The 24,098-nt window shown below is 34.6% G+C and overlaps 1 protein-coding gene across 1 annotated transcript in view; it reads right to left on the bottom strand.

Annotated features, from left to right (window-relative positions):
• The window catches only part of EYS (eyes shut homolog), a 766,416-nt gene that overhangs the window by 540,898 nt on the left and 201,420 nt on the right, over positions 1-24,098 (bottom strand). The window contains 4 exon segments of the mRNA XM_018077885.2: positions 9,945-10,058; positions 10,497-10,610; positions 11,751-11,864; positions 13,565-13,687. Coding sequence (XP_017933374.2) covers positions 9,945-10,058; positions 10,497-10,610; positions 11,751-11,864; positions 13,565-13,687 — 465 coding nt within the window.

The raw sequence follows: 24,098 nt of genomic DNA, 5'->3' as shown, positions 1-24,098 counted from the left end.
AACAACATCCCCCAACTACCCACACCAAAAAATAAAAATTAAAAAAAAAATCCCTCCCCTCAATCTATATGTAATTTACTGTTTTTCTCAAGATTCTTCTTTTAAAATTAGTGTATACAACAATTTTAATTCAAAAAACGTTTTGATCACTTCAGAGAAACGTGCTTTTGTTTTCATCAACTTTATACAGCTCAGTACCTCTCACTCCTTTTCACTAAGAATAGGCTTTGATAGACTTACCATAAAATCCCAGGAACACTAATGAGCAAGAAGTTAGATGCCTAAAATTTGAGTTCCCTGCAACTCTAAATATTAAATGTCTTAATGCTAAATATAAGATTATTAAGAGTTCAAAACTTTGAGGAGTTTAGATGTACCTCTAAGCTTGCCATTATTTTACAAACTAGCTGCTTAGTTTGATCTGCTTTGTGGCATATGAAAAGAAAATACCTCCACAACTGAGATGATTAAATGCTAGTAAATGTACATTAAAAAAAACCAGAAGTACCATAGAAGTGGATTGGAAGAAAAAGAAAATAACTGAAGCATGCATATATTGATATTACTTGAAAATAAGCTGAGTATTATCATAACAGTTTAAAAACATAGCAAATGTTTTCTTACAGTTCAAATTTGTAGCAAATTCATTCTTTTTCTTGGAATGCAAATTCTACTTTCCATGAAAGGAATTGCTTTATGATTCTCTATATAATCAGTGAAAAGGTATTTTCTGTGAAATCCATACTAATTGAAAATCATATGTTTGTTTTGTTTTCTAAGGGAAGGATGTTTAAAAAGCAATACTTAGCACTTTCCAAGTAAAAAAGGTTTTGTTAATTGTATATGGTAATGCAGAGCATGCAACAATGGTGAAGCAGAATATGAGGAAGACCCACACCACAAACTTTAAAATTAAAATCACACAGAGATGCATACATTATTGCTCCATACCTGTATAAATTTCTGTAAAAACAGAGAAAATCAGAAGTTGAATATATTATTTAAGTACCTTTTCTCTTCAAAATATACAAGTTTATAATGATTAAACAATAAAGATATGTCTGTGTCCACATCTGTGAATTTCATATTTCAACACAAAAACATGTTTCACTCTTTCTCAGAAAACAAAAGAATTCTACTAAGGAAAACAATTAATAAAATTTATTTCCTACTGAAATATACGGGTATGTTTTCCATTCTTTGTCTTATCTAAATCAGCATTCAACTGAAATTAAGAGTATGTGTGGAAAAGTTATGGAAAACTTTTATCAAACTCAATTTTTCCTTATGGCCTAGGACCTGTGTGTGTCATTTTGAGTTATAGTAATGGCTACTTTTAGTTCAGGTAGTCAAACCATTCTGTGTTTTGAGATTCCATTTTCATTTTCTTAAAATTGGACAGATATTATTTATAGCAGCTGATATCAAGATTATAATTGATCACTTTTGCTTGTGTACACCATAAATAGACCACTCTGTGGAAAAATAAAGTTACAAACATTTGTTTCCAAAGCCAAAAAAACCATTCTGAAATTTGGTAAACTTTTCTTTGAGCAACAGCAATGTCCTCATAATTTGTAGAGCAACCAGGGAAAAGGTAACCACGTTTTAAGTGTGAAAAACTGTGATTTGCACATGCTTTCTGGAAAGCTAAGGGACAGTTTTTTATTTTTAATGAATATATCTTGTATCATCTACATTACTTAAATCTGCTCTCTGTAACAGAGATCTTGTACACCATTCTCACAGAATGATGGATGAAATTCAAACCCCTTATCAGATATAGATGACTGGATTTACACATGCAGTATTCCCAGAGTAATCATGGCTGTAAAGGCTTAGAAATTTTTTCTTGTGGATCAAGATTGTCCCAAGGTGGAAACTAAAAGCAGAGTTGAAACTACAGCATGTACCTCACTGAATTTATGTGGACAGAGTTGGCAAACAGGGCTTTTAGAGATGCCTTTGTGTTTTCAGTGCTGTTCTGGAAGGCCATGGGTCTCCTACAGATCTTGTCATATATGCCAGACCCTTGTGGATATCTAACATACCCAAGAGCTTCTCAATTGACCCTAGAAAAGACTAGAAAAAAGACTTGGTCTCTGAATTATTTAGTTTTTGGAGACAGAAGCAGCTGTCAATACAAAAAAGAATAGAAATATCGGAGAAAATTGTCAAAGTCCTGCAGTGACTTCTTATGTGCATCAACAGCAAGTCCTGGTTCATACTGATTCCTTAGGCATTGCATATCCTTCTTTACTGGTCCGAGGATATGCATTTTCTAGGTAATATGCCACAAACATGGCCACTCTGATTCTTTTCCCTCAAAAAGCTCCTTCCTACGTGACGCAGAGTGCCCTTCATATATCAATGCACTTGGTTGCATTTTTCCCCTAAATAAAATTTTATTTGACTGTTCATTGTCAAGAGAGTGGAAAAAACAGATAAAACCCGATGTTGAACAGGATGTAGTGTTTTATGGTGTAACACAGAGATATGCTACAAAGAGGCACAGGTCTTGTAAACCTGCCTTTTACATGGGTCTTGGCACAGGAAAGACTGAGGTTTGGTCTATGAGCACTGGAAAAGTAATAGCTCCATTATCTCTATTCTAGTTTTTTTGCCTTCATGAGCACTTACATTTCTTACTTATTATCTGTTTTGTAATTAGCTGTTCCCATAATAGAATGTCCTGTGCTGAAAACTCCATTATCACTCTTGTTTTTCAACAGACTTAAGCATTTTTTTTTCTGCTGAGTTGCCTTTCTTACTAGTTTACTTTCTTTTGCAACATGTTTAATGGTCAATTACCATTTTTGCTTTAATCTTAATTGGAACACATTTGGAGACATGTTTCATTAAGGCTGCCACAAATAAGTAGACATTTCCTCAGAACTGAATTTCAATTTTCCTCTACAATTGCATATATTTCATTAAAAAGGTCATATCTATTAGCAACACCTAGACCAAATACATACAGTGCGTTTTTTTAAACAAGTCATGTAATAATTTGGATCAAATGATAAAAGTCTTTGCTACATTTAGCAAAAACAAGTTACTAAACAGCTGAGGTTTTTTTCTTTTTTTTTTTTTTTAAGAAAAAAAATCATGTCAATTCTTACAGAACTATTACATATTAAATACACAGTCTCTAACTGAAATGAGAATTTTTATGCTTTCTTTCTCCCTGAGCTTTCTTTGGGAATAGCAGAATACTGGCTCAGTCAATGGGTCACAGAAATTTTCTTAGTTTCATCTTTGCCTTAAATACTGGTGTAGAAAATGGTGAAAATTTGCAGTTCTGATGTGAAAGCGCAAGATCTGTTGTTAGCTATCAATAATAACAAAGGAGAATAAAGCAGCCTTATACGTTTTACTTTATCTTCTGTAAAAATGAGCTGGTCTAGGAATTGCAGTGGGATCATTCAACTTTTTACATGCTAAGAATGCTGAAAAGCAGCATGCATGACCCAGGGACAAACTCACTTTGCTACACTCTCAGCAAGGACTGATGTCTAATAGTTGTGACTAACTTCATTGATGTGGCTGGGGGATACATAAAAATGTTGGCACTTCAAAGCTGTGAACAGTAAGGTTGCATTTATTACTATGGACCTGACTGTCAGAAGAATATTTGAATATGCCTCAAAACAACAAAACCACCAATATGAACAGCATGGATATAAATATAGATATTTACTAATTGCAGCGCTCTTGAATACATTTGAATTTTTAATGGAACAAGACACTATTTCCTGATAGAGCCATTGGAGTTTTCATTCTACCTTCCATGAAGCTTTAGGACCTCTAAATGAGATACAACCTCACCGTATGTTTCTCACAGGTTCTGCTTTCTGCTGAAGCACTTAATATCAATTCTATAATAACTGCAATTTCATTATAGAAAGGCTCCAATTGTAGAATCAATATATTAATAGAAAAGTTATTATAATAACTCCACAGCTAAGATAGTGTAATATAATCAAACTCATAACAGTAATAATATTAAAATCTTGATTTGTCCTGCAGCCAAATCAAGTTTATCTTCCTTCCTTCTCCCAGTTCCAATTGTTACTTTGTCAGTAGGGAATGTAACAGCTGATTCCTTCTCGGTTTCTGAACTTAACTTCAGAATGTCCACTGATAAAAAATGTTCTATATACATGACTATACTTGTTGTACCTCAGTTATGATAGAAAACAGGTGGAGGAGGGAGATATTTCTAAAAAGAGTAGAATATTTGCAGGTACTAATATATTACAACCAAGCAGAGGCAACTATACCAGAAATATACTGAGGTTAAATCCTGTATGTAAAGAACATTACACTGCAGTATACGTAAGCAGCAGCAAGCATGGCAAGTTGCCTTTCAGCTTTTGTGTGAAGTGTAATAATGTTTTGTACTATACATGTTACTGGCAGAACACTAGTGAAAGCAGACAGAAACAGAGAATTGGACTTTTATAACTGGACTGTCATTTTTGATTAATTAGAACACATTCACAAACACATACAGTACTTCCAGCATAGGTAACTATTATAAATGGTAAAAGCATATTATACAAATCTGGATGCTATTTTTTTTCTCCATTTAACCTTAGTCACAGGCTCAGTGAGGCTCAGTAACTTCTAGGATTTCTGTGTGGGTTTACATAGGAATCTCATTCTGTAACCTGGTATAGATTTTCCTTCGTTAATCAAATCTTGAGCTTTTCCAAAACAAGGTCAAAAGAGTTATGGTGTAAAAGTATTTGGACTTTGAAGTTCATTTTTTATATCTTATCAGGACTACAGGTAAAACTCAATGATTTTAGAAAACAGAAAATCAATTTGCTCCTCCACAGGACAAGGACTTTGGAGGAAATAGGATGAAAATACTTCAGTTATCATATTTAGTAATTAGAAAATTATTAGAAGTTGACAAAGATGTTATTTTATATCTGAATTATGCCTAGATGGACTGTTAGTACACTCAAGGTGTTCATCTTGAGAAAAGTCAAAGGTAACAATTTCAGTGGCATAAATTCCAATGAAATACTAAAATATATAGAAAGGCCAGTGATTTACACCAGCTGTGGGGAAATCCTCTCTCAGAGGAACACTAATGGAGAAGAATATATTAATTTTGTCACCATGTTACACCAGCAGCATCAGAAGATATACTTCTCCAGTGCTCTCCATGCATTAACTTTACCGTGGAAATTGGATTTTCTAAAAAAAGTTTTGTGCCCACAAGAAAAGTAAATCCTCATTCAGATATCAGGCTTGAAGAGTTAATTTGCACAGCCTGGACTGTGGGCATTTGAAGAAAAATATATACCACTGCCCAAGCATCATTTTTCTTAAAAGCCTTGGATGTCTTCCAGTATTCTGTGGAAGCCAGTGGAATGAGTTAAAACATTTTGTCAAAGTAGACAAATCTATGCTTTAAAAAAACCAACAAAACAAACCCACTGCACCTCCCAAGAAAAATACAAGAAAATATGAGTGCACAGAAGTATTTTAATTAAATTTCTATGACTTTTCTTATTCATATAGGATTAATGTGACAGTTTGTGAAAATTTATTAAAATAAAAAAGTAAACATTCAGGATATCAAAAAGTTTGTGGTACTTAAAAACAAGTAGTAGCTATACTTGCTCTCAGCAGACTTGAAATGTGAAGAAAGTAAAATTTTTTTCCTTTTTAAGAACAAGAGGAAATCAAGGGGAAGCAAAAAAAATGGAAAAATCAAAACTTCCTGGTCATAATCATCCACAGTCTCCTTGTCAAAATGAACAAATGAGAATAGTCAAGAAAATTAAGAAGAAAACGAGATAAACATATAGAAATCAGTTTCTACACGTAGAATCAATTTCTAGCTCAGTCTGACAGGCTACCTTTCGTAAGAATGCACCTGAATGTCCACATCATGCTCTGTATTCCATATTTCTCCATTCAGTATAATAGAGGTCTGTTCTACACTTCCTGATCAACTGGAAAATGTTCCTAATATATTACACGTTCCTAGTAGTAAAGCATGCCCTTCAAGTCAGATTTTGTGATTAGAGAATCAAATCTTTGCAATATATTATGGAAATACAACTTCAGACTGTTTTCCAAGTAAATGACAGCATTCATAATAGAGTATTTATGGTTTTCCACTGAGAATATCACAAGCAAGAAAATCTGTGAAAATACTTAAAAGTATTTTAAAATACAACAGGTGTTCCTACATAACTTCTACCATTAATATCATATATGTACTTTCTTAACAAACGAAGTAATTCTGTGATCTGTAATTAGTGCACACAAAGCTATTCATTACAGTAACCTGAATGCATTCACACAGTTAAAAAACATAGTTTAACTAACCATTATATTGGCTTACTGTGAATCTCTTAAAGACTACATTTACAGCAGTTTAATACTAAATAAACAGATGGTGTGAGACTGAGGTAGAGTTTTCATATGACACTAAATCTTCTTTTATTTACACCAGCATAAATCTAGGCAACATCAGTATAAGAATTTGATCTTGGAATGTGTTGAGTAGCGCTATAAACCAGTGAACAGTTTCAGACATGCTATACCAAGAATCATAGAATAGAATATCATAGAATAGAATATCATAGAATATCATAGAATAGAATAGAATATAGAATAATTTAGGTTGGAAAAGACGCCCAAGATCACCGAGTCTAACCTTTGAACAATCACCAGCTTGTCAACTAAACCATAGTACTAAGTACCATGTCCAGTCATTTCTTCAACACCTCCAGGGAGGGCAACTCCACTGCTTCCCTGGACAGCCCATTCCAATGCTTGAACACCATTTCAGTGAAGAAATACTTCCTGGTGTCCATCTTCCTAATGTCTCCCCTAGCACAGCTTGAGGCCATTTCCTCTTGTCCTGTCACTAGTTACCTGGGAGAAGAGGCTGACCCCCACCTTGCTACAACCACCTTTCAGGTAGTTGTAGAGAGTGATAAGGTCTTCTCTGAGCCTCCTCTTGTCCAGGCTAAAAAATCCCAATTCCCTCAGTCACTCTTCATATCACTTACTCTCCATAACCTTCCCCAGCTCCATTGCCTTTCTCTTGACACGCTTCAGCACCTCAATGTTTTTCTTGTAGTGAGGGGCCTAGAACTGGACACAGTACTCAAGATGTGACCTCATTAGTGCTGAGTACAGCGGGACAGTCCTGCTGACCACACTATTTCATACAGGCCAGGATGCCATTGGCCTTCTTGGCCACTTGGACACACTGGTGGCTCATGTTCAGCTGGTTGTTGATCAGAGCCCCCAGGTCCATCTCTGCCTGGCAGCTTCCCAGTCCCTCTGCCCCCAGACTGTAGCACTGCCTGGGGTTGTTGTGACCCAAGTGCAGGACCCAGCACTTGGCCTTATTGAACCACATACCATCAGCCTTGGCCCATTGATCCACTGCATCCAGGTCCCTCTGAAGAGCCTTCCTACCTTTCACCCACCTTGGTGTCATCTGCAAACTGACTGAGGGTGCCCTCGATCCCCTCATCCAGATCATCGATAAAGATATTAAACAGGACTGACCCCAACACTGAGCCCTGGGGAACTGCACTAGTGACCAGCCACCAGCTGGATGTGGCTCCATTCACCACCACTCTCTGGACCTGACCATCCAGCCAGTTCTTAATCCTCCCAAGCCATGGGCTGAGAGCTTTTCCAGGAGAATGCCATGGGAGATAATATAAAAGGCTTTACTGAAGTCCAGGTAGACAGTTCTGATCCACAGCCTTTCCTTCATGCACTGGGTGGGTCACCTGGTCATAAAAGGAGATCAGGTTGGTCAAGCAGGACTTCCCTTTCCTAAACCCATGCTGACTGGGCCTGATCCCCTGGTTGCTCTGTATGTGCCACATGATGGCACTCAAGATGATCTCTTCCAAAACCTCATCAGGCATCAAAGTCAGGCTGACAGGCCTGTAGTTCCCTGAATCCTCCTTCCAACCCTTCTTATAGATGGTTGTCCCAGTGGCAAACCTCCAGTTATCTGGCACCTTCCCATTTAGCCAGAACTGATGATAAATGATGGCAAGTGGCTTGGTGAGCTCTTCTGCCAGCTCCTGAGTATCCTCGAGTGGATCCCATCTGGCCCCATAGATTTGTGAGTGTCTAAGTGGTACAGCAGGTTATTAACTACTTTCTTCTGTTATGTTCTCAGAGGATCTCAGTTACATTTTATGAATCTTGCCAGCAGGGCTTAACATTTCCATTGAGAGTATGAGACACTGCTAGCTTCTTGAAGGTTGGCTACAGAAATCTTGACTTCTTAAATTTTTAATTATTTACTTAAATATCTAAATGAATAACAAGTCTTCTGGAAATATGGTTTCTTTTGTAACAAGTACTTCAGAGACCAGTATTTCTAACCATGTACTGATGATATGGTTTGAAGCTGGCTCCCTGCCAAGTCTCCAAACCTTACCACCAGAGTTCGCCCCCCCCCCCCCCCCTCAAACCTCAGGCGAGAAGAGGGAGAAAAAAATGAAAGAACCCGAAACAAAGAGAGAGAGCAACCAAAGTGATATATATAAATATTATTTACACTTATATATATAATTAAAAGAAAAGAAGGTGGAAAGGGAAGGGGGGAAGGCGAAAAGGAACAAAACCAAAATATTATATATATATTAATATTCCAATTTTAGCAGCCCAATATCTATCACTAAAAGAGAAGTTAACAAAGAAATTAGCTCACTACTTCTCCTGGGACAACCGAGGGTCACTCCCGGAACGATCGCCGAGGGCAACCTCTATGTTCTGCACAAGGTCGACCAAGGACCCAACCAGGCCCATCCTCCCCACACGGCAGACTCAACAGCAGGGAACCTGCACCTCCAAGCCGCCGGAAGGAAAGAGGACGAAGGCCTCTCCTCCCTTCTTCTTATAGCCCAGCTTACGTAAAAATCGTAGGGAATACTGGGTAAATCTGGACCCTTCCTTGGTTACAAACTGGTCACCAAGGAAGGCCTAGCCCAAACCACCACAACTGAAAACGATTTCACATCTTCCTGCACAGAGGCAATTATGGTCCTGCAGTAGTCATTTACTTGTTATTGTACTAGATTTTATTCAGTAGAACATAAATTAAAACTAATAAAAATGACAAACTAAATTTTGACCATTAATTAAAATAATAAGAACAAACACGAGTGTTTGTTCACGAGCTCATGAATAAAAAATTTTATTCAAGCATCTTGCCTAAAAGGGAGAAGTTCTCTTGTTTCAATGTATCAAGAAAATTACTTTTTAATGATTGTTCTGGAATCCTAAGTATGTTTCATTTTATTGAACTGCTAAGGAAAAATGTGTTTATATTTAATTTATAAATCAATAGGTGCTTTTAATTGACATTATCACTTGAACTAGAACATAACACACTTTATTTTAAATTATTTCAGTAGTGAGTATTTAAAATTTAATACCAAAATTTCTATGAAAAAGATGACAATAAACCTTGTAATTTAAATGTATTACCTTTAAAACCATCAAAAGAAATAATCACACAGAGTTTCTGGATTCCAAGGGAGCTATAAATTACTTTCTAATAATGAAAAAGTAATTCAGAAAATGCCATGACCAATAAAATTAGAGAGAAAACTGTAGAGAAGAAACCAATCTTTGTGATGACAGTTTAATGGACATGTAGCTCTCATTTTGTAAGCAATCTTGTTCTGTTAATAAACTGATTTTAAATTATCAATTTTTATTAATAAATAAACACACCTAGTAGATATATAAACAATGTTTCTTAACCTTACTTGCAACATAAGGCATATTTGGCTGGTTACCTTAAAAGCTTTGCTTGAGAAAATAAAGGACTAATAATGCTGTAGGAAGAGTGAAATGAGTTCAGACAATTGATAGAAATGCTTTCTAAAGTTAATTATGTTTGTTTTCCCCTCTCCCTTGGTGTTCATTACCTTTAAACGGAGCCACACATTGGCAGAAATAATTACCAGGCTGGTCAATGCAGGTGGCTCCATTCTTGCAGGGAAACGAAGCACACTCATCTATATCTGTTTCACATCTTGCACCTTTGAAAAGATGAAAGATTTGAACACTTACTAAGACAATCAGGTGCCAATTCCAATTTATTTGTACCACAAAAATCTCAAGCAACTTGTGAAGAGAAGCTAACATACATCAGCCAAATAAAGAGCCACACTACTAATATCAGCATCCATTTAGCTTTTATCACAACAAATACATGACAACTTATTTCTGAGTTGCTAAATGGTAACTAATCTTCCCTGTTTGTGTAAGCTTTGAAGGGCTTTTTAAATGTGGACTAATTTATCTTGTGCTATGTAGTTTATAGACGCAGTCAGAGTTCCAGTTTGTTGGAATGGAAATGAAACATTACACCAGGGTAGATAAAGAGAAATGAGAATAATACACAAGCAAATTAGTCAATAATGTCTTAATGGACTACCTCGCTGTGGAAAACAAGGTTCACCATGAAAACAACTCACCAGTAAAGCCAGGTAGACAGATGCATTCATAGCCACCGATAAGGTCTGCACATGATGAATTATGAAAACATGGAGAAGAGTGGCATTCATTTATATTTGCTTCACAAGTTGTACCTGTACATACACAATTAGGTAAAGGGGATAGAAGTTACTCCATAGCACATCTAGTTAAAAAACAAACTAACTGAATATAGTCACATACTAGAATGTATTTTACATCCTTTTTATATTCATATTCAGGAATCTATAACAGACGTTCATCTTCTAAATGTTTAAGTTGTTCACTAATTTTTCAAAAATATTAAAAGTACAGTCATCAAATAGATTCCTTAGGCTTAAAGACAATTTTCCTATTATATGAATATAGAAGAACAGAAAACAAATTGCACTGAATATAATATACTGCACTACAGTGACATAAGAGGAAATATTTCTTGTGTTTATGATAAGGCAACAGAGGTACTCCCAGAAAATTGAAAAAGAAATCTGTTATAGATAAGAAGACAATTTATTCCGATCTAGACTATAACTAAAACCCCCACATAACTACTCAAGTGTAAAAATACTTTATTGCTAATATTTCTCAGTGAACTTAATTTTTTATCATTTGAAGAATAAGTGAAAATTTGCATCAACTGCAAGGTTTGGGAGTTAAAGGAATTTTAAGAAACAAAAATGTGATAATTTTTCTGAATATAACTAGCAGTAGAAATGTAATGTTTTGCACTATGACATTTGAATTATGGATGATTAAAAATCCATGTTTAAAAAATGATGCTCTAAAATGAAAATGGATACACTTTAAATTCTTGATCTGAGCTTAAAGCAAATAATAGCTGCAGATATTATTGGATCTACTTCTCAAAGTGATTAAATTTTTCATATGAACTGTACAAATATTCCAAAACCAAAACTTTTACCACAAATTGTTTTTTTCCTCAATTCTATTGTATTAAAGCTGCCAACTGTTTAAAAATCTTGCAGAAAAGAGTATCCCCTATTTGCAAAATTTCACAGAACCCCACGAATCTGTTTTCAACAGCCAAGCCACCAGACAGCAGCAAACACTCAGATCCAGGCTATAATGAAAACAAAACAGATAATTTGGTCAAGATACAGTTTCCCTAACTGACATGTTTATAACTTCAGATGATAACCATATAAGTATATATGCATCTTGTCCAATATGTTAAAAAATTAGTGTAAAACTCAAAGTAGATTTACTAAGTTATAGTTCTGTGGATTTTTTAATACCTTCAAATCCATCCCGACAGATGCAACTGAAGGCATTCAGATGATCAACACAAGTAGCTCCATTGTGACAAGGGTCACTAAGACACTCATCCACTTCAATCTCGCAGTTATGACCTGGAAACAAGTGAAGGTTTCACTTCAGTAGGAACACACTACTTGTGAGTCACCAGGGCAAGCAGCAACAACAAAATGAAATAACTGAGGTTAGAGAATTTTTACCAATGAGCCATAAAATGTCTTTGGGGAATTCATTTCTTGGTGATTAAAGGTAAAAATAGAGTGTTGAACATAATGTTCAACAAAGATTGGGTGAGAATTCTATAGATTAATTTATAGATGTAGTCAAAAATTCTCATATTTTCATATTTTAAGGGCAATAAAGCCTTGAGTTTTCCTAAAACATCACAAAAGTGTAAGTAAGGTATCGAAGTCAAAATATTAAAATATCAATGTTTTCTCTAATATTATTTTGTAATTGATTTATTAATTTGTTATGAAGATCTCTATAGGAAATATTAGAAAAGGTTTTCATTATGAACACATTTTCATTTTTTTTAAATTAATAATTAGCAAGTTAGGTATTGACACGTATTTCTAAATATATGAAGGAAAAAATATAGATGCTGATTTCTAGTTGTGAATGTTGTATCTAATATTTTTTTCTGGTCTTTGAGGTAGAAAAAAGCTGAGAAAGTATTTGATTTTTGTATATGAATTATCCAATAATGGCATCAAATTTATTATTACTTATGCCTAAAAGATAGGTAGAAACCTCCTGACTACTTCAGAGGGGCTTTCAAGTTGTTGTTTGGCCATAGAAAAAGTATATAATAAAAATACCAATCCACTGTTATTTAGATGCAGTATAAGAATTTAAATGAACATTTAAATAAAATAAGACCTCACAAAGAATTATCACAATACAATTTTATTTTATGTATAATGATAATAATAAACCAACCATAGAAACAGGCTACAGCATTTCATTACATTAAAGACATAAATATTGGAGCTATTAAATTACAGATTATTTCACCTAAATGGATACCTACAATAGGATGTGGAGCAAAAAGTTAAGAGGTGTGGAGTCTAATCAGGATCTGAATTCCTCTGGTTGTCTGTGTCCTCCTTAACTATTGAGAGAGAGTGTAGTGTCATCTTACTACTGTTTTAAGAGCCCTGTCCAAGTCCCTGGAGTTAGACAGGATGTATCTGGGTTGCAGGGCTGATCTGCCACTCAGGGAATTCCTACTGCCCTTGATTATTTCGTCATATAGCTGATCAAAAATATATGTCTCTGTATCTAGAAAGATTTTTTTTTTACACTGTAATCTGGAATTACCATGACAGTATGCTGACATAGCCAAACTAATTTTAATCTAGTGAAATTAATGACAATGACATGCAGTGTATATTTAAAAATGAGTAGTTAAACCTGCTCAGGATCTTGGATGTACATTGGGCAGCTGGCGCCCTTGTTACTGCATGCTTTTTATTACACAGAGCACGAAGAAGATAAATTAAGGTCAACTTGCATATGGCTGTGAGTTCAAATCACATCAATGCAAGACAGACACCATATCTAAAATAGTATAAATAATTACTGGAGTGGAAATAGTCCCTTGTAGTCAGTATTTTTTACAGCTGAATACTCTTACACAGCCAAGTACTTTTGTGTGTCAGGAAATAAAAATTTTTTCTGCCTGAATCAGAGGCACACTGCTAAATCATATCTATTGCTACTTTTGAATAACCTTCTTTTCTCTGGTTTAGGACTAACTCAAACATGTTAAACAACACCACTTTGAACCCACCTATAAAGCCAGGTGCACAGAAACAAAGATAGCCATCCAATGTCTCTTTACAGATGCTGGAGGCTCCACATGGCTGTGACAGGCAGGTAGTAACATCTGCTTCACAGAATTGACCAGTAAAACCTGATGAAAAATAGAGTAACAGACAACATAAGAAATTTACTATCACATTTAGTCCTGAAAAACAGACAAGTGATAAACCAATTTACTATGTAATTTTCTGCTCTTATGTTTCAAAATTGTATTTAGTATAGGGTAAAATATTCTAGTCTCTTTGACAGTTTCAGTTTCATATACAAAGCAATTCTAAATGGAACAAAGTTGTAATGATAATGATAAAGTCAATGGTAAAGCAGCACTTGCAATAACAATAAAATACATTCAAGACACAATGACTCTTCATGAGAATTAGATAGAATGTCAAATTCTTCAAGTGGTTTTACACAAAATTCCTATTTTTATTGATACATCAGTGAGCACATTGTTGATAAAAGTCTTCCCAGTTTTAGTATGGTGTTCTGTCACCACACTAAGAAAACATCCTATGTTTCTAAACGAATAAAAAAAATAAATTGTCCCAATCCATTCTCTTATAAAGCAGGTATTACAAGAACAGACATGTTTGGCAGCATATTGGTATTGATTTTTTGAACCAGTTAACTTGTAGTTAATAAGAAACTTAATCTTGTGAAAACTAAGCATCTGTGTTTCCTATTGAGGGGTATGTATGCACAACATTTAAAAAATAAATTTCAAAGATAAAACATTAAACTACATTTTACACTTTAGGTATATTGACCATGATATAGTTTCTGAAGCCATCATCCAGTAAGAAAAATCATAATTTTCATTGATAACAGCTCCTTTATTTTTGAACATACACAATAAAAAATTGCAAGTATATATTCATTTCACTGAAAAAAAATTCAAACAAAATAAAAGTGATTAATTGATATAAAACAATTGAAAAATCAATCCATGTGTGTGGTGCTAGTATCCAAGTTCTGAATATAACTGTGAAGTTTCAAATTTTAGACACTTTTTTTGTTACTTTGGTCATAAACCCTCAGTGACTTAAAGTATAAGAAGTATAATTTTCTGGTCTCCTATTAACTGAGTACTTAAAAATTTTCTAAGTATCTTTTGTACAACAAATATCAAAATAGACTGGACCTATTTATTATAATTTAACAAGGGCAGCATGGAAATCCTCTAAAGATTTAAACCAGAGATTTGGTTCAGTGAGCTAAGCATCGTTAATTGCAATGTCTTACAAGCCAAGTCTGGCTGAAGATCTGAACTTCACATTTAATTTTAAAAAATATTTATAAAGTAATACCATGCTTCAGTAGCACAGGTATTGCCAGAACAGATTTTAGCATGCCATCCAGTTGCCCCATACCTGACTTTGTATTCGTCAATATCTTAGACAAAAAGGAGAAAAAGGAAGAGTCTTTGGTCAAAGATGTTCCAAAAAATCTGTATTCCTACAGTATAATGTGATAGCTTTAAAAACCAAACACAACCTTGTTTTAATAGCATTTATTAAGTGCAGATTCCGAGTAAAAAAATATTACAAAATTTTAAAAGTTCAGTCCTGCTTGGACCTAGCATAGCATAGTCTTCAAACTAAAGGAAATGTAAACTGTGCCATTAGGGCATGACTGAAGAGCTTCTGATCTGGAAGATTTTTTAATTTTTGAACATCTTGTTACAAGAGGTAAGAGAGAAACTTCTGACCATCAGGGTAGATTGCCGGAACATGCTGCACTTTAGAAATTCTGGCTTGTCGAACAACCCTTTGAGGCATAAATACAAGACAATGCACATTAAAACTGCCGTACACATGCAGTCACTTTGGTTTCTAAATCAGAAGATGCAGAAAGGTGTCTTCAAGCTGTTTCAATTCCACCCTGAACACCAGCTGTGCAACATTCTCACACAGTTGAAGTTTTCCTTCCTGTTGACTGCTATTAAAAATTTAAGTCTCTGTCATTTTTGCCTTTGCAAATAGCTGTTAACATCTGCTTACTGAAGTACTACATAAAACTAATATAAAAAATTATGATAAAGTAGTAAAATGGAAACATCGATCAATGATGGTTATAGCTATACATAGAGAGATATATGTATAGCTCTTACATGTGATTATGTGACTATCATCTAAGTAGAGATAATGAATATAGGAAAGCTAACACGTTTTTGTCTTTGACAAAATAAAAATGAATATTCATAATAATTTTACAGACTTGAAATAAAGTTCTTAATCTATGTATGTTTTTATTTCTGTGCCTTGAATTAATTATCAAAGTATTGCAACTAGTACAATATATAATATATAATAATACCTAAAGTTATTATACTAAGTTGAAGAACAAAGGGTGGTGGGTTCATGGCTCAGCTTTGATATTTAACATCTGGTTTTGAGTAAAGTTTCTCATCAAAACAGATTCAGATGCAGAACTTAAGAATACACTGTTTCTTATAAAAAGAAATGATTTTTCTGCTACCGATACCCATTTACTTCATAAATTTAGATAATGGAAATTTAGCAACAGTTTAATTTTTTAATTTTTTTCCAGAAATGCCCCATTTACAGTCTTGAGACATTTCTTTCTGACAAATCCAAATGACTCCTGACAAAGGTGGTTTTTACTAGTCAGACTATGACACAAGCTCTCTAGGGAGATCATTGCATTGTGATCCATTCTGACATAGTCCAGCCACACAGTGATTCATGGCAATTTCACTACATGGCTCCTTATATTCTAGATGGCAGGTACATCTGAAGCTATTAACTGAAACTTCGCATTAAGGGTTATTGTCAGAGGCAGCAGGATTTGATATGCATTCATTCACTGTTATTGAACAAATACTACTTCTGGGAAAAAAGCTATATAGTTCCTGTTAAAATTACATCTAGGAAAAGCTTAAACAGACTGAAAGAAAGAAATGACAGAATTTAATTCATTATCATTAAGATTCATGCATACTAACGGGTTACTAATCTCTCCTTTTTTATACTGGATGTGACAATAATTACATACAAGCCATTTTATTAATTTAGCTTCTAGAATAGACTGGTTACTACTGTTTCTGTTATTCAGCACCTATAAGAATGAAATCCTACTTTTCCTTGGGTCCTCTAGAATTTCAAGCATAAAAATTGTTCTTATTGCAAAAATTTTACAGAATATAAAAATTTTAAAAAATGTGCCACCATTAACAGCATAAAAAAAATCATCACTTTTGCGTGTGTATTGGGTTTGCATGGCCAGGTTTTGGTAGCAGGGGAGCTACAGAGGTGGCTTCTATCAGAAGCTGCTTGAAGCTTCCCCCACGTCCAACAGAGCCAACACCAGCCAGCTCCAGGACAGACCCCCTGCTGGGCAATGCCAAGCCAATGAGAGGTGGCCTCTGAGATAATATTTAAGAGGAAGAAAAGTTATTGTGCAGGTGTGATGATGCTCAGAGGAGTGAAAATATCTGAGGAGAACAGTTTTGCTGACCACAAGGTCAGTGAAGGAGAGGGAGGAGGTGTTCCAGGCACTGCAGCTGAGGTTCCCCTGCAGTGAGTTGCGTGTTGTTCTGTGGTAGTTTCATTGAGACAGTGTTCCCTATGTTTCCTTATAAAAATGCTAATGAACTCAAGATATACATAACCTACTTCTTCCTTATCCCAAAGGTTTATTACCACCTAACAACAGAAATTACAATGGTTTCACACATTTTACTCTTGAGAAATTTGTGTTATCTAGTGACCATTATATTTTTGTTAGCTTTAGAGGCTTGCAAATAGTTCATCTTCACATTTTCTCTAGTATTTTTTCAAGAATTCAAGTAAGTCCTGACAGTTCTATACTTCATCTCTGCTCTCTTCTACCTTTCTTTTATTTGACCTATCCATAAGTCAACAGCTCTGAATTGCTCTGAGTCATTTCTAAATACCACATCTGAAGCTGTGTATGTGAAAATATGAAATAAACATATGAAAAGTATGCATTTTCATCTAAGCATTCCAGATTCTTCTGTGATTGGTAACATTTTGAAAATTATTCTGGGACTTATTGAAAAACACCTGAAAGACAACACAGCCAGCATGGCTTATGAGGGGAGACCTCATTACAGTCTACAGCTTCCTCATGAAGGGAAGTAGAAGGTCAGGCACTGATCTCCTCCCCGGTGACCAGTGACAGGACCCAAGGGAATGACATGAAACTCTATTGGGGCAAGTTTAGGTTAGATACTAGGAAAAGATTCTTCACCCAGAGGGTGGTTGGGCAATGGAACAGGCTCCTCAGGGAAGTGTTCACAGCACCAAGCCTGACAGGGTTCAAGAAGCATTTGGACAGTGCTTGAAGGCACACAGCGGGATTCTTGGATTTGTCCTGTGAAGGGCCAGGAGTTGGACTTCTATGATCATTGTGGGTCCCTTCCAACCAGGGATATTGTAGTGGTGCTGGAGCTGCAGATCACATCATAGTGGCACACAGTCTTGTATTCTGTGCATCTTGAGATGAACATTGGTGGTCTCTGGTAATCATTTGGGAAGATGCCCCCTCCTCAGTTTCGAGCAGAGACTCCTGAAGAAGCCCCATGTGGGTGCAGTAACAAGTATTACATAAGGTTGCCCAAGTTAAATGACTGTGCATTAGGTAGGCAGTAACTATGCATTAGACAGGTGGGCTTATGCATACTTTAGTGTATAAATTCTTTTGCTTTTTACCCCCTGGTGTGCTTGATTTGCGGAAAACATCCAACTTGCACCCTGCACAGAATAAATAACGTATTTTTTCTAAACCTGACTTTTTGTCCCTGTTTAGAGAGGTCCCAAAATTTGGCAATACTATGATTCTATGATTATTCTTTTATTGCGTGGTCAGATCTTTCTTATAGACAGGGAAACATCAACTTTTTTTTGCTTCAGGTCATACAGAAAGAATGTTGAAAACTTCTTGGCATTGTATGTCAACCATTTTCTATCTTTGTTACAAAGCTGATTGATACTTTCAGTTTTTTCTTCTAGAAGCTTCTTTTAAAAGAAGTGACTGACCTTTCTGTAATTTTCTTTCTCTTCATTCTTCCCCTGTCTAGAATTTCTTTCTGACAGTGACAGCTAATACATGCAGCATTTCTCTTTTAGCTACTTGACTTCAATGACCATTTCTACTGGTTTGGACAAGCTGGACCTTAAGCCATACAATTTAATGAGAAGATGTAGGAGGATTATTGGCTCTACAGTGTTTTTCTTTCAAAAAACCCCCTTAAACGTAGGCAAAAGGCCATCACAGCCAAATACATCTTCCAATACTGTAAGAACAGTTTTGTCAGTTCCACTAAAAGATGGATTAGAACTAGAAAAAAAGGATTAAGGAAAAACAGAGGCATACTCTATACATCTTACAGAAACACACCAGAAGACTTACTGCTATTACAGTAGAAGTCTGATTACTGTACCACAGGAGGCAGCTTCAGAATCTCTATTATTTACACTAAGAAGACACAGAATAACTTTTTATTCTGACTGTGCTTGCTGACTTAGAATGTGTCAGACTATTTTACCATTTTGTGGTATGATGCATTAGAACAGGACCTAATGCTGTTTTACAACTGCATAATAATGTAGATGCAAAAGTAAAAAAAAACCAAAACAAAAACCAAAAACCTCATGAAATAATAGTGGTTTTCATTTTACCATGAAGATGCAAAGTGGTCAATGTTTGTTGCTTCTTTTGGGATGATGTCAAGATCTGCTGAGAAGGTGATAGGTATCATAGAACATTACTTCCTGTAATTGATATGCAAAACCTATGACATTTATAAATTCCCTTATAAATAATGAAAAAGTGAGAGTAAGAAATTGCTTTATATAGTTTTGATTTTTCCATATAATTTTTTGGTTGCATCATCTTGTACATAGATCAGTCTAGTATGACATCATGTAATGAAACATAACTTCAGGATCTAAAAAAAGCAAAATTTCAGCATATAATTAAAGCTAAGTTCCAGAGACATACTACTCTTTTCCCTTTATAAAGGAGTGACTGCACATGCTAATTTGATAACTTTTAAAAAATAAATATTTGAGATATTTGTTTCCAAAGAAGACAAAACCAGTTAGAATTGGGGTAAAATCAATGCTGCTAGCAGGTCTGTAGGAAAAAACACAGACAAAACCCGCAACAAAAGCAATGACAAAAATATAAACAGCAACATCAATAATTAATATGAATTTCCTAACTTCTGAATTACACAAAATTTCAGTTTAACATCTCTGAAAAAAAAAATCAATGAAGATCCCAGTAAACTCAGCACAAGCAGTGAGCAGTGTTGCTATTCTTCCTCAGTCATACCTTGGAGATATTGCCTGCCTTTCAGAATTCATGTGGCAAGAATAAGGAGATAAGAGGATGAGCTGCCCCCTGTAGTGTGATGCGATACTGGATCAAATAAAGAGCTGTTTAGTTTAATATTCTTATTTTAGAGATGAATTAATTTGTTATAGAAAGCAAGTTCAATGACTTTATTAAAAAGAGAAACCATTGTTTCTGAAGCGCATCATGAAGTTTGGTATGCATTTCTTCAGGAGTGTAAAAGTTTTTTTAAGTAGAATTTAGGAAGAAAAATATTAAAATAAAAATAAACATACATTAACTTGCTGTTCATGCCATTCATGGTATTAAATTGGCAAAATTTTGGGTTTAAACTATTTCTTAGAATTTGCTGATAAGCAACTTATTGGACACAAAGTACACAGCCATTCCTTGTTATTCATTGTATATTTTTAGTCTGTCTTTTGTAAATTTGAAAGATGAGATCCAAGTATGATCCTTTGTTTCTTATTCCATTAGAACACCCTATGCTACCAGAAAAGCTGAGGAAAAAAAAAAAAGATTTTTTCTAGGAACAGATAAGTAAAGGAAAAAAAAAATAGGTGATTAAAACCCATAAAGCAACAGTTATAGACTTTGCTAAAGGTCTGGTAAGGCATTTCTCTTAGCTGACAATGTCAGGAATTTGATATAATATTTTTACTCCTTACTAATGCAAATAGAGCCACAGAAATTAAAAACTGAACAAATGTTAATTATTTTTCAGTACATTGCAGGACCAGAAGATTAGTTTGAAAGTGAGTTGTCAATCAAGGAAGTTATTTTAGAGAAGAGTGGGATAGCATCAAGATGGAACAAATGCATAGATGAAGAATTAAATCAGTGTATGGAAATGTCAAAGGAAAAGAGCAAATGTTATCCAAAATAAAGAATGTTAATATTCCTAAAAAATTGGGAGTAGAATAAAGAGTGCTTCAGTTTTGTTCATATAAATAGACTTCAGAATTTTATTTATTTTTTTTTTTTAAATCAGAGATTGCCAAAAACCTTTAGATCCTCTATTAGGAATTTGAAAATATTTAGACACGTAATGGAAAAATCACTTATTAGTTACCTGCTTTCCAGAAATAGAAGTTCTGGACTAAACAATTGTTAAACATATAAACCGATCATATAAAAATTATGTTTAGTAGACACATCAGTGTAACATTGGAAAAAGACCGTAGTTTGACTATCACTTTAACTGCTTTACAAAAAGTATGATTTTAAGTATATTGACCAAAATTTTATGTGTCTATAGCCGTTTTCTGGAACATGGTTTCTGAAAACAAATGTCATTTGCATTTCTAATATCATAAAAAGACAGAGAGCCAGAGATTACATCAATGTAAATCTTATTAATTTCTTATTAAATTTGAATAGGCTCATTCTGTCAACAAGAGGCACTTAAAAATGGTAACATATTCCATTAAGAAAAATGTAGAGATGCCAAATATAAGAGACAACAAATTAAAAATTAGTCACAATTTGGGAACTAAATCCTTTATTAAAAGAGTATAACCTTAGTGAATTGTGAAATACAGCTATGATGGTTTTATAACAGGTCTTTAAAAAGTGTTTAATATTGAGAGAAGAGATTATTCCTTTCCATCCTGTTATTACCATTACAGTAGTTTTAGAAGTAATAGACTCAAGCTAAAGGCTGTCATAGAGATATTTCCTCATCTGAGGGATTTGTAATGGGTTATTACAGCATTTCTCAAGACATCACTGTTTTGTGCCTGCTTTTGCTAACAGTAACTCAGTGTCTTATTATCCACGTTGCAATAGTGGTTTTCTATCAGAAAAATGTGAATTTTTTAAGTCATCTGCTAGGGTTAAAGGATTGAATTGACATTACAAATGAGCTATTAATCAAATGGTTTTTCCCCTGTAGTTTTAGCCTTATAAATGGTAACATATTTTTGGAAAAAAAGAATGGAAGCCAGCAATTTTTTCTTGTTCTATTGCAGGAAAATTTCAGTTACTACTGGCATGAAGCATTACACTGATAAAGAGAGAAATACAGGAAGAAAATTAGAATTATAAAAAAGAAAGTAGCTTAGTAAAGCTGTTACATCTAATAAGTTTGTATCCTTTCACAACAGTGAGAAATTTGCCATGTGCTTTCTTAACCACGTTTACTTTCTCTTTCTTCATCACAGCCTGCCCTTTAGCAGATTTTTTCATGAACTTTGCAAACTATATTGCTCTTTTCATTTGCCCTTTCTTGCTTCCTATTTTCATATGATGCTTTTGGATTTCATCTTTTTTCTTCTCCTACACTTTGTACGTGCTTATTTCCACTGCCTAGTATATGCTGATGTATAATGAATGGCTTTCAACCTCATCACGTGAATTTTCTTCTTCCTTCTCCATTTACTTCTTTTCATTTGTAAAAACTGTAATTAAAAGGTATATGTATTTCAATAATTGTTTTTAATCATAGAATTTTGTTTTACTTCCTAATTTAGCAAAATTATATATATTCCAGTCTTTCAGTGCAGAAACTCACTAAATGTTTATTTGTGTAAGAGTAATATAATGAAATCTCACAGAAGTAGAAACTGGGGAGTTTTATTTTCTCTTCATACTTTTATGTCCACTTTTCAACAGATAATGAAGATTAGGATTAGAAGTATAACTCTTGCTGTGTTCTGGGAACATTATGATCAAAAAGGTACAGTTGCCAGTGTATTACAGAATACACAGTTGTGTATTACATCATAGTGCACACTTTGAATATGCAATGTCTGCACAATTATATGATCACTGGAGGAATGACCTAATGTGTACTTTTTTAGCAGCATTTTATTCACATAAATCTCAAAGACTTTCATTTGCACGGAACATGTATATTAAGATTTATATTACAACTTAAAGCATGTATGGCAACTTAGTCTAAAAGTATGACAATTACAAGCAAGGAAACTTAAAACTCCATTGCACTGTCATCTTTCTCTAACAATGAAATTAGTAACAAAATTCTAATAACAAAAGTAGAGAAAGGAATGTATATCTTGAAATTTGATTTATATAGAGAATTGGAAAGGCAAAAGTGAGAAAACTGGTCAGACACGATAAGGACAATTTTGTGAGTTGCAAAAAAAAAATTTAACATACACCAAGGGATGCAAAAGCAGTCACTCTCCACCTCCCACCAGTGCCCACATGGTCTCTGAGCAACAGCTGCATTAGAAAAAATATCTCTAGGCTTTTATTGCTGACTATAATGTATATGGGATAACGGGATATCTTTTCGGTCTATTGGGGTCAGTGGTGTCCACTCCCAGCTTCTTGTCCACTCCAGCCTACTCACTGGAAGGGCAAAATGAGTAACAGAGATGGCCTCAACAATATACAAATGCCGCACAGTAACATTCCTGTGTCAGTAACACTACTCCAGTCACAAATCTAAAACACAGCACTGTAAGAGCTTTTGTGAAGAAAATTAGTTCCATCTGAACCAGACTCACTACACAGACCCAATCAATTCTTTGTTTGGGAGGAATACCGATTAAAGACTCAGGTTTTTTAGTATTTTTCAGACTTTGTCTTCTGATAATGAGAAGGGACTCTTTAATTATATTTCTCTTAATTCCAGATAATGAATAATAGTGGGGTCATTTTTTCCCTTAATGAAACAGTGACAAAGAAATTAGATACTGAAGGTAAAGGTAGACAACTTTTTTCACATTTTTAGGATCCAAGCCTACCAATGGGCAATGTTCTTTGCAGAAAGGGCACGTTTCATATTTGCTTTCTAGATTCTGCTCTAGGTGCTCAAATAGAGCATTTTTTGCTTAGTCTTGACATCGTTTTCCCTCTGTCATTCTCTTAGAATGAGGCTAGGAGGACTGATCAGTAGTACTCTGTTGCATTATCACATGTAATTTCACTTGATGTCTTTGCTGACACTTTCACAAAATTCTAGTAACCACTCTCCTACAGTCAGGTATAAATTTCATGAAGACATAATATTGTTTTTAATATGTTATTTCTTACATTTTAGGAAAATAAACTAAATGTCACCTTTTCCTGTACCAGGCTTAAATAATGTGCTGTAAATGTTACTGGAGAGGAGAGAGGAAGGACAGGTTTAACCATTATGTTGCAGTGTGAAAAGAAAAAGAATGACGTTGGAAGATTATTTTTTCTACTTC

This window comes from Manacus vitellinus, unplaced genomic scaffold (assembly GCF_001715985.3).
Source record: "Manacus vitellinus isolate BGI_N305 unplaced genomic scaffold, ASM171598v3 scaffold_4_pilon, whole genome shotgun sequence".
Classification (NCBI taxonomy): domain Eukaryota; kingdom Metazoa; phylum Chordata; class Aves; order Passeriformes; family Pipridae; genus Manacus; species Manacus vitellinus.
The sequence above is the reverse complement of the archived record's forward strand: the minus strand, read 5'-3'. Positions and strand labels throughout refer to the sequence as shown.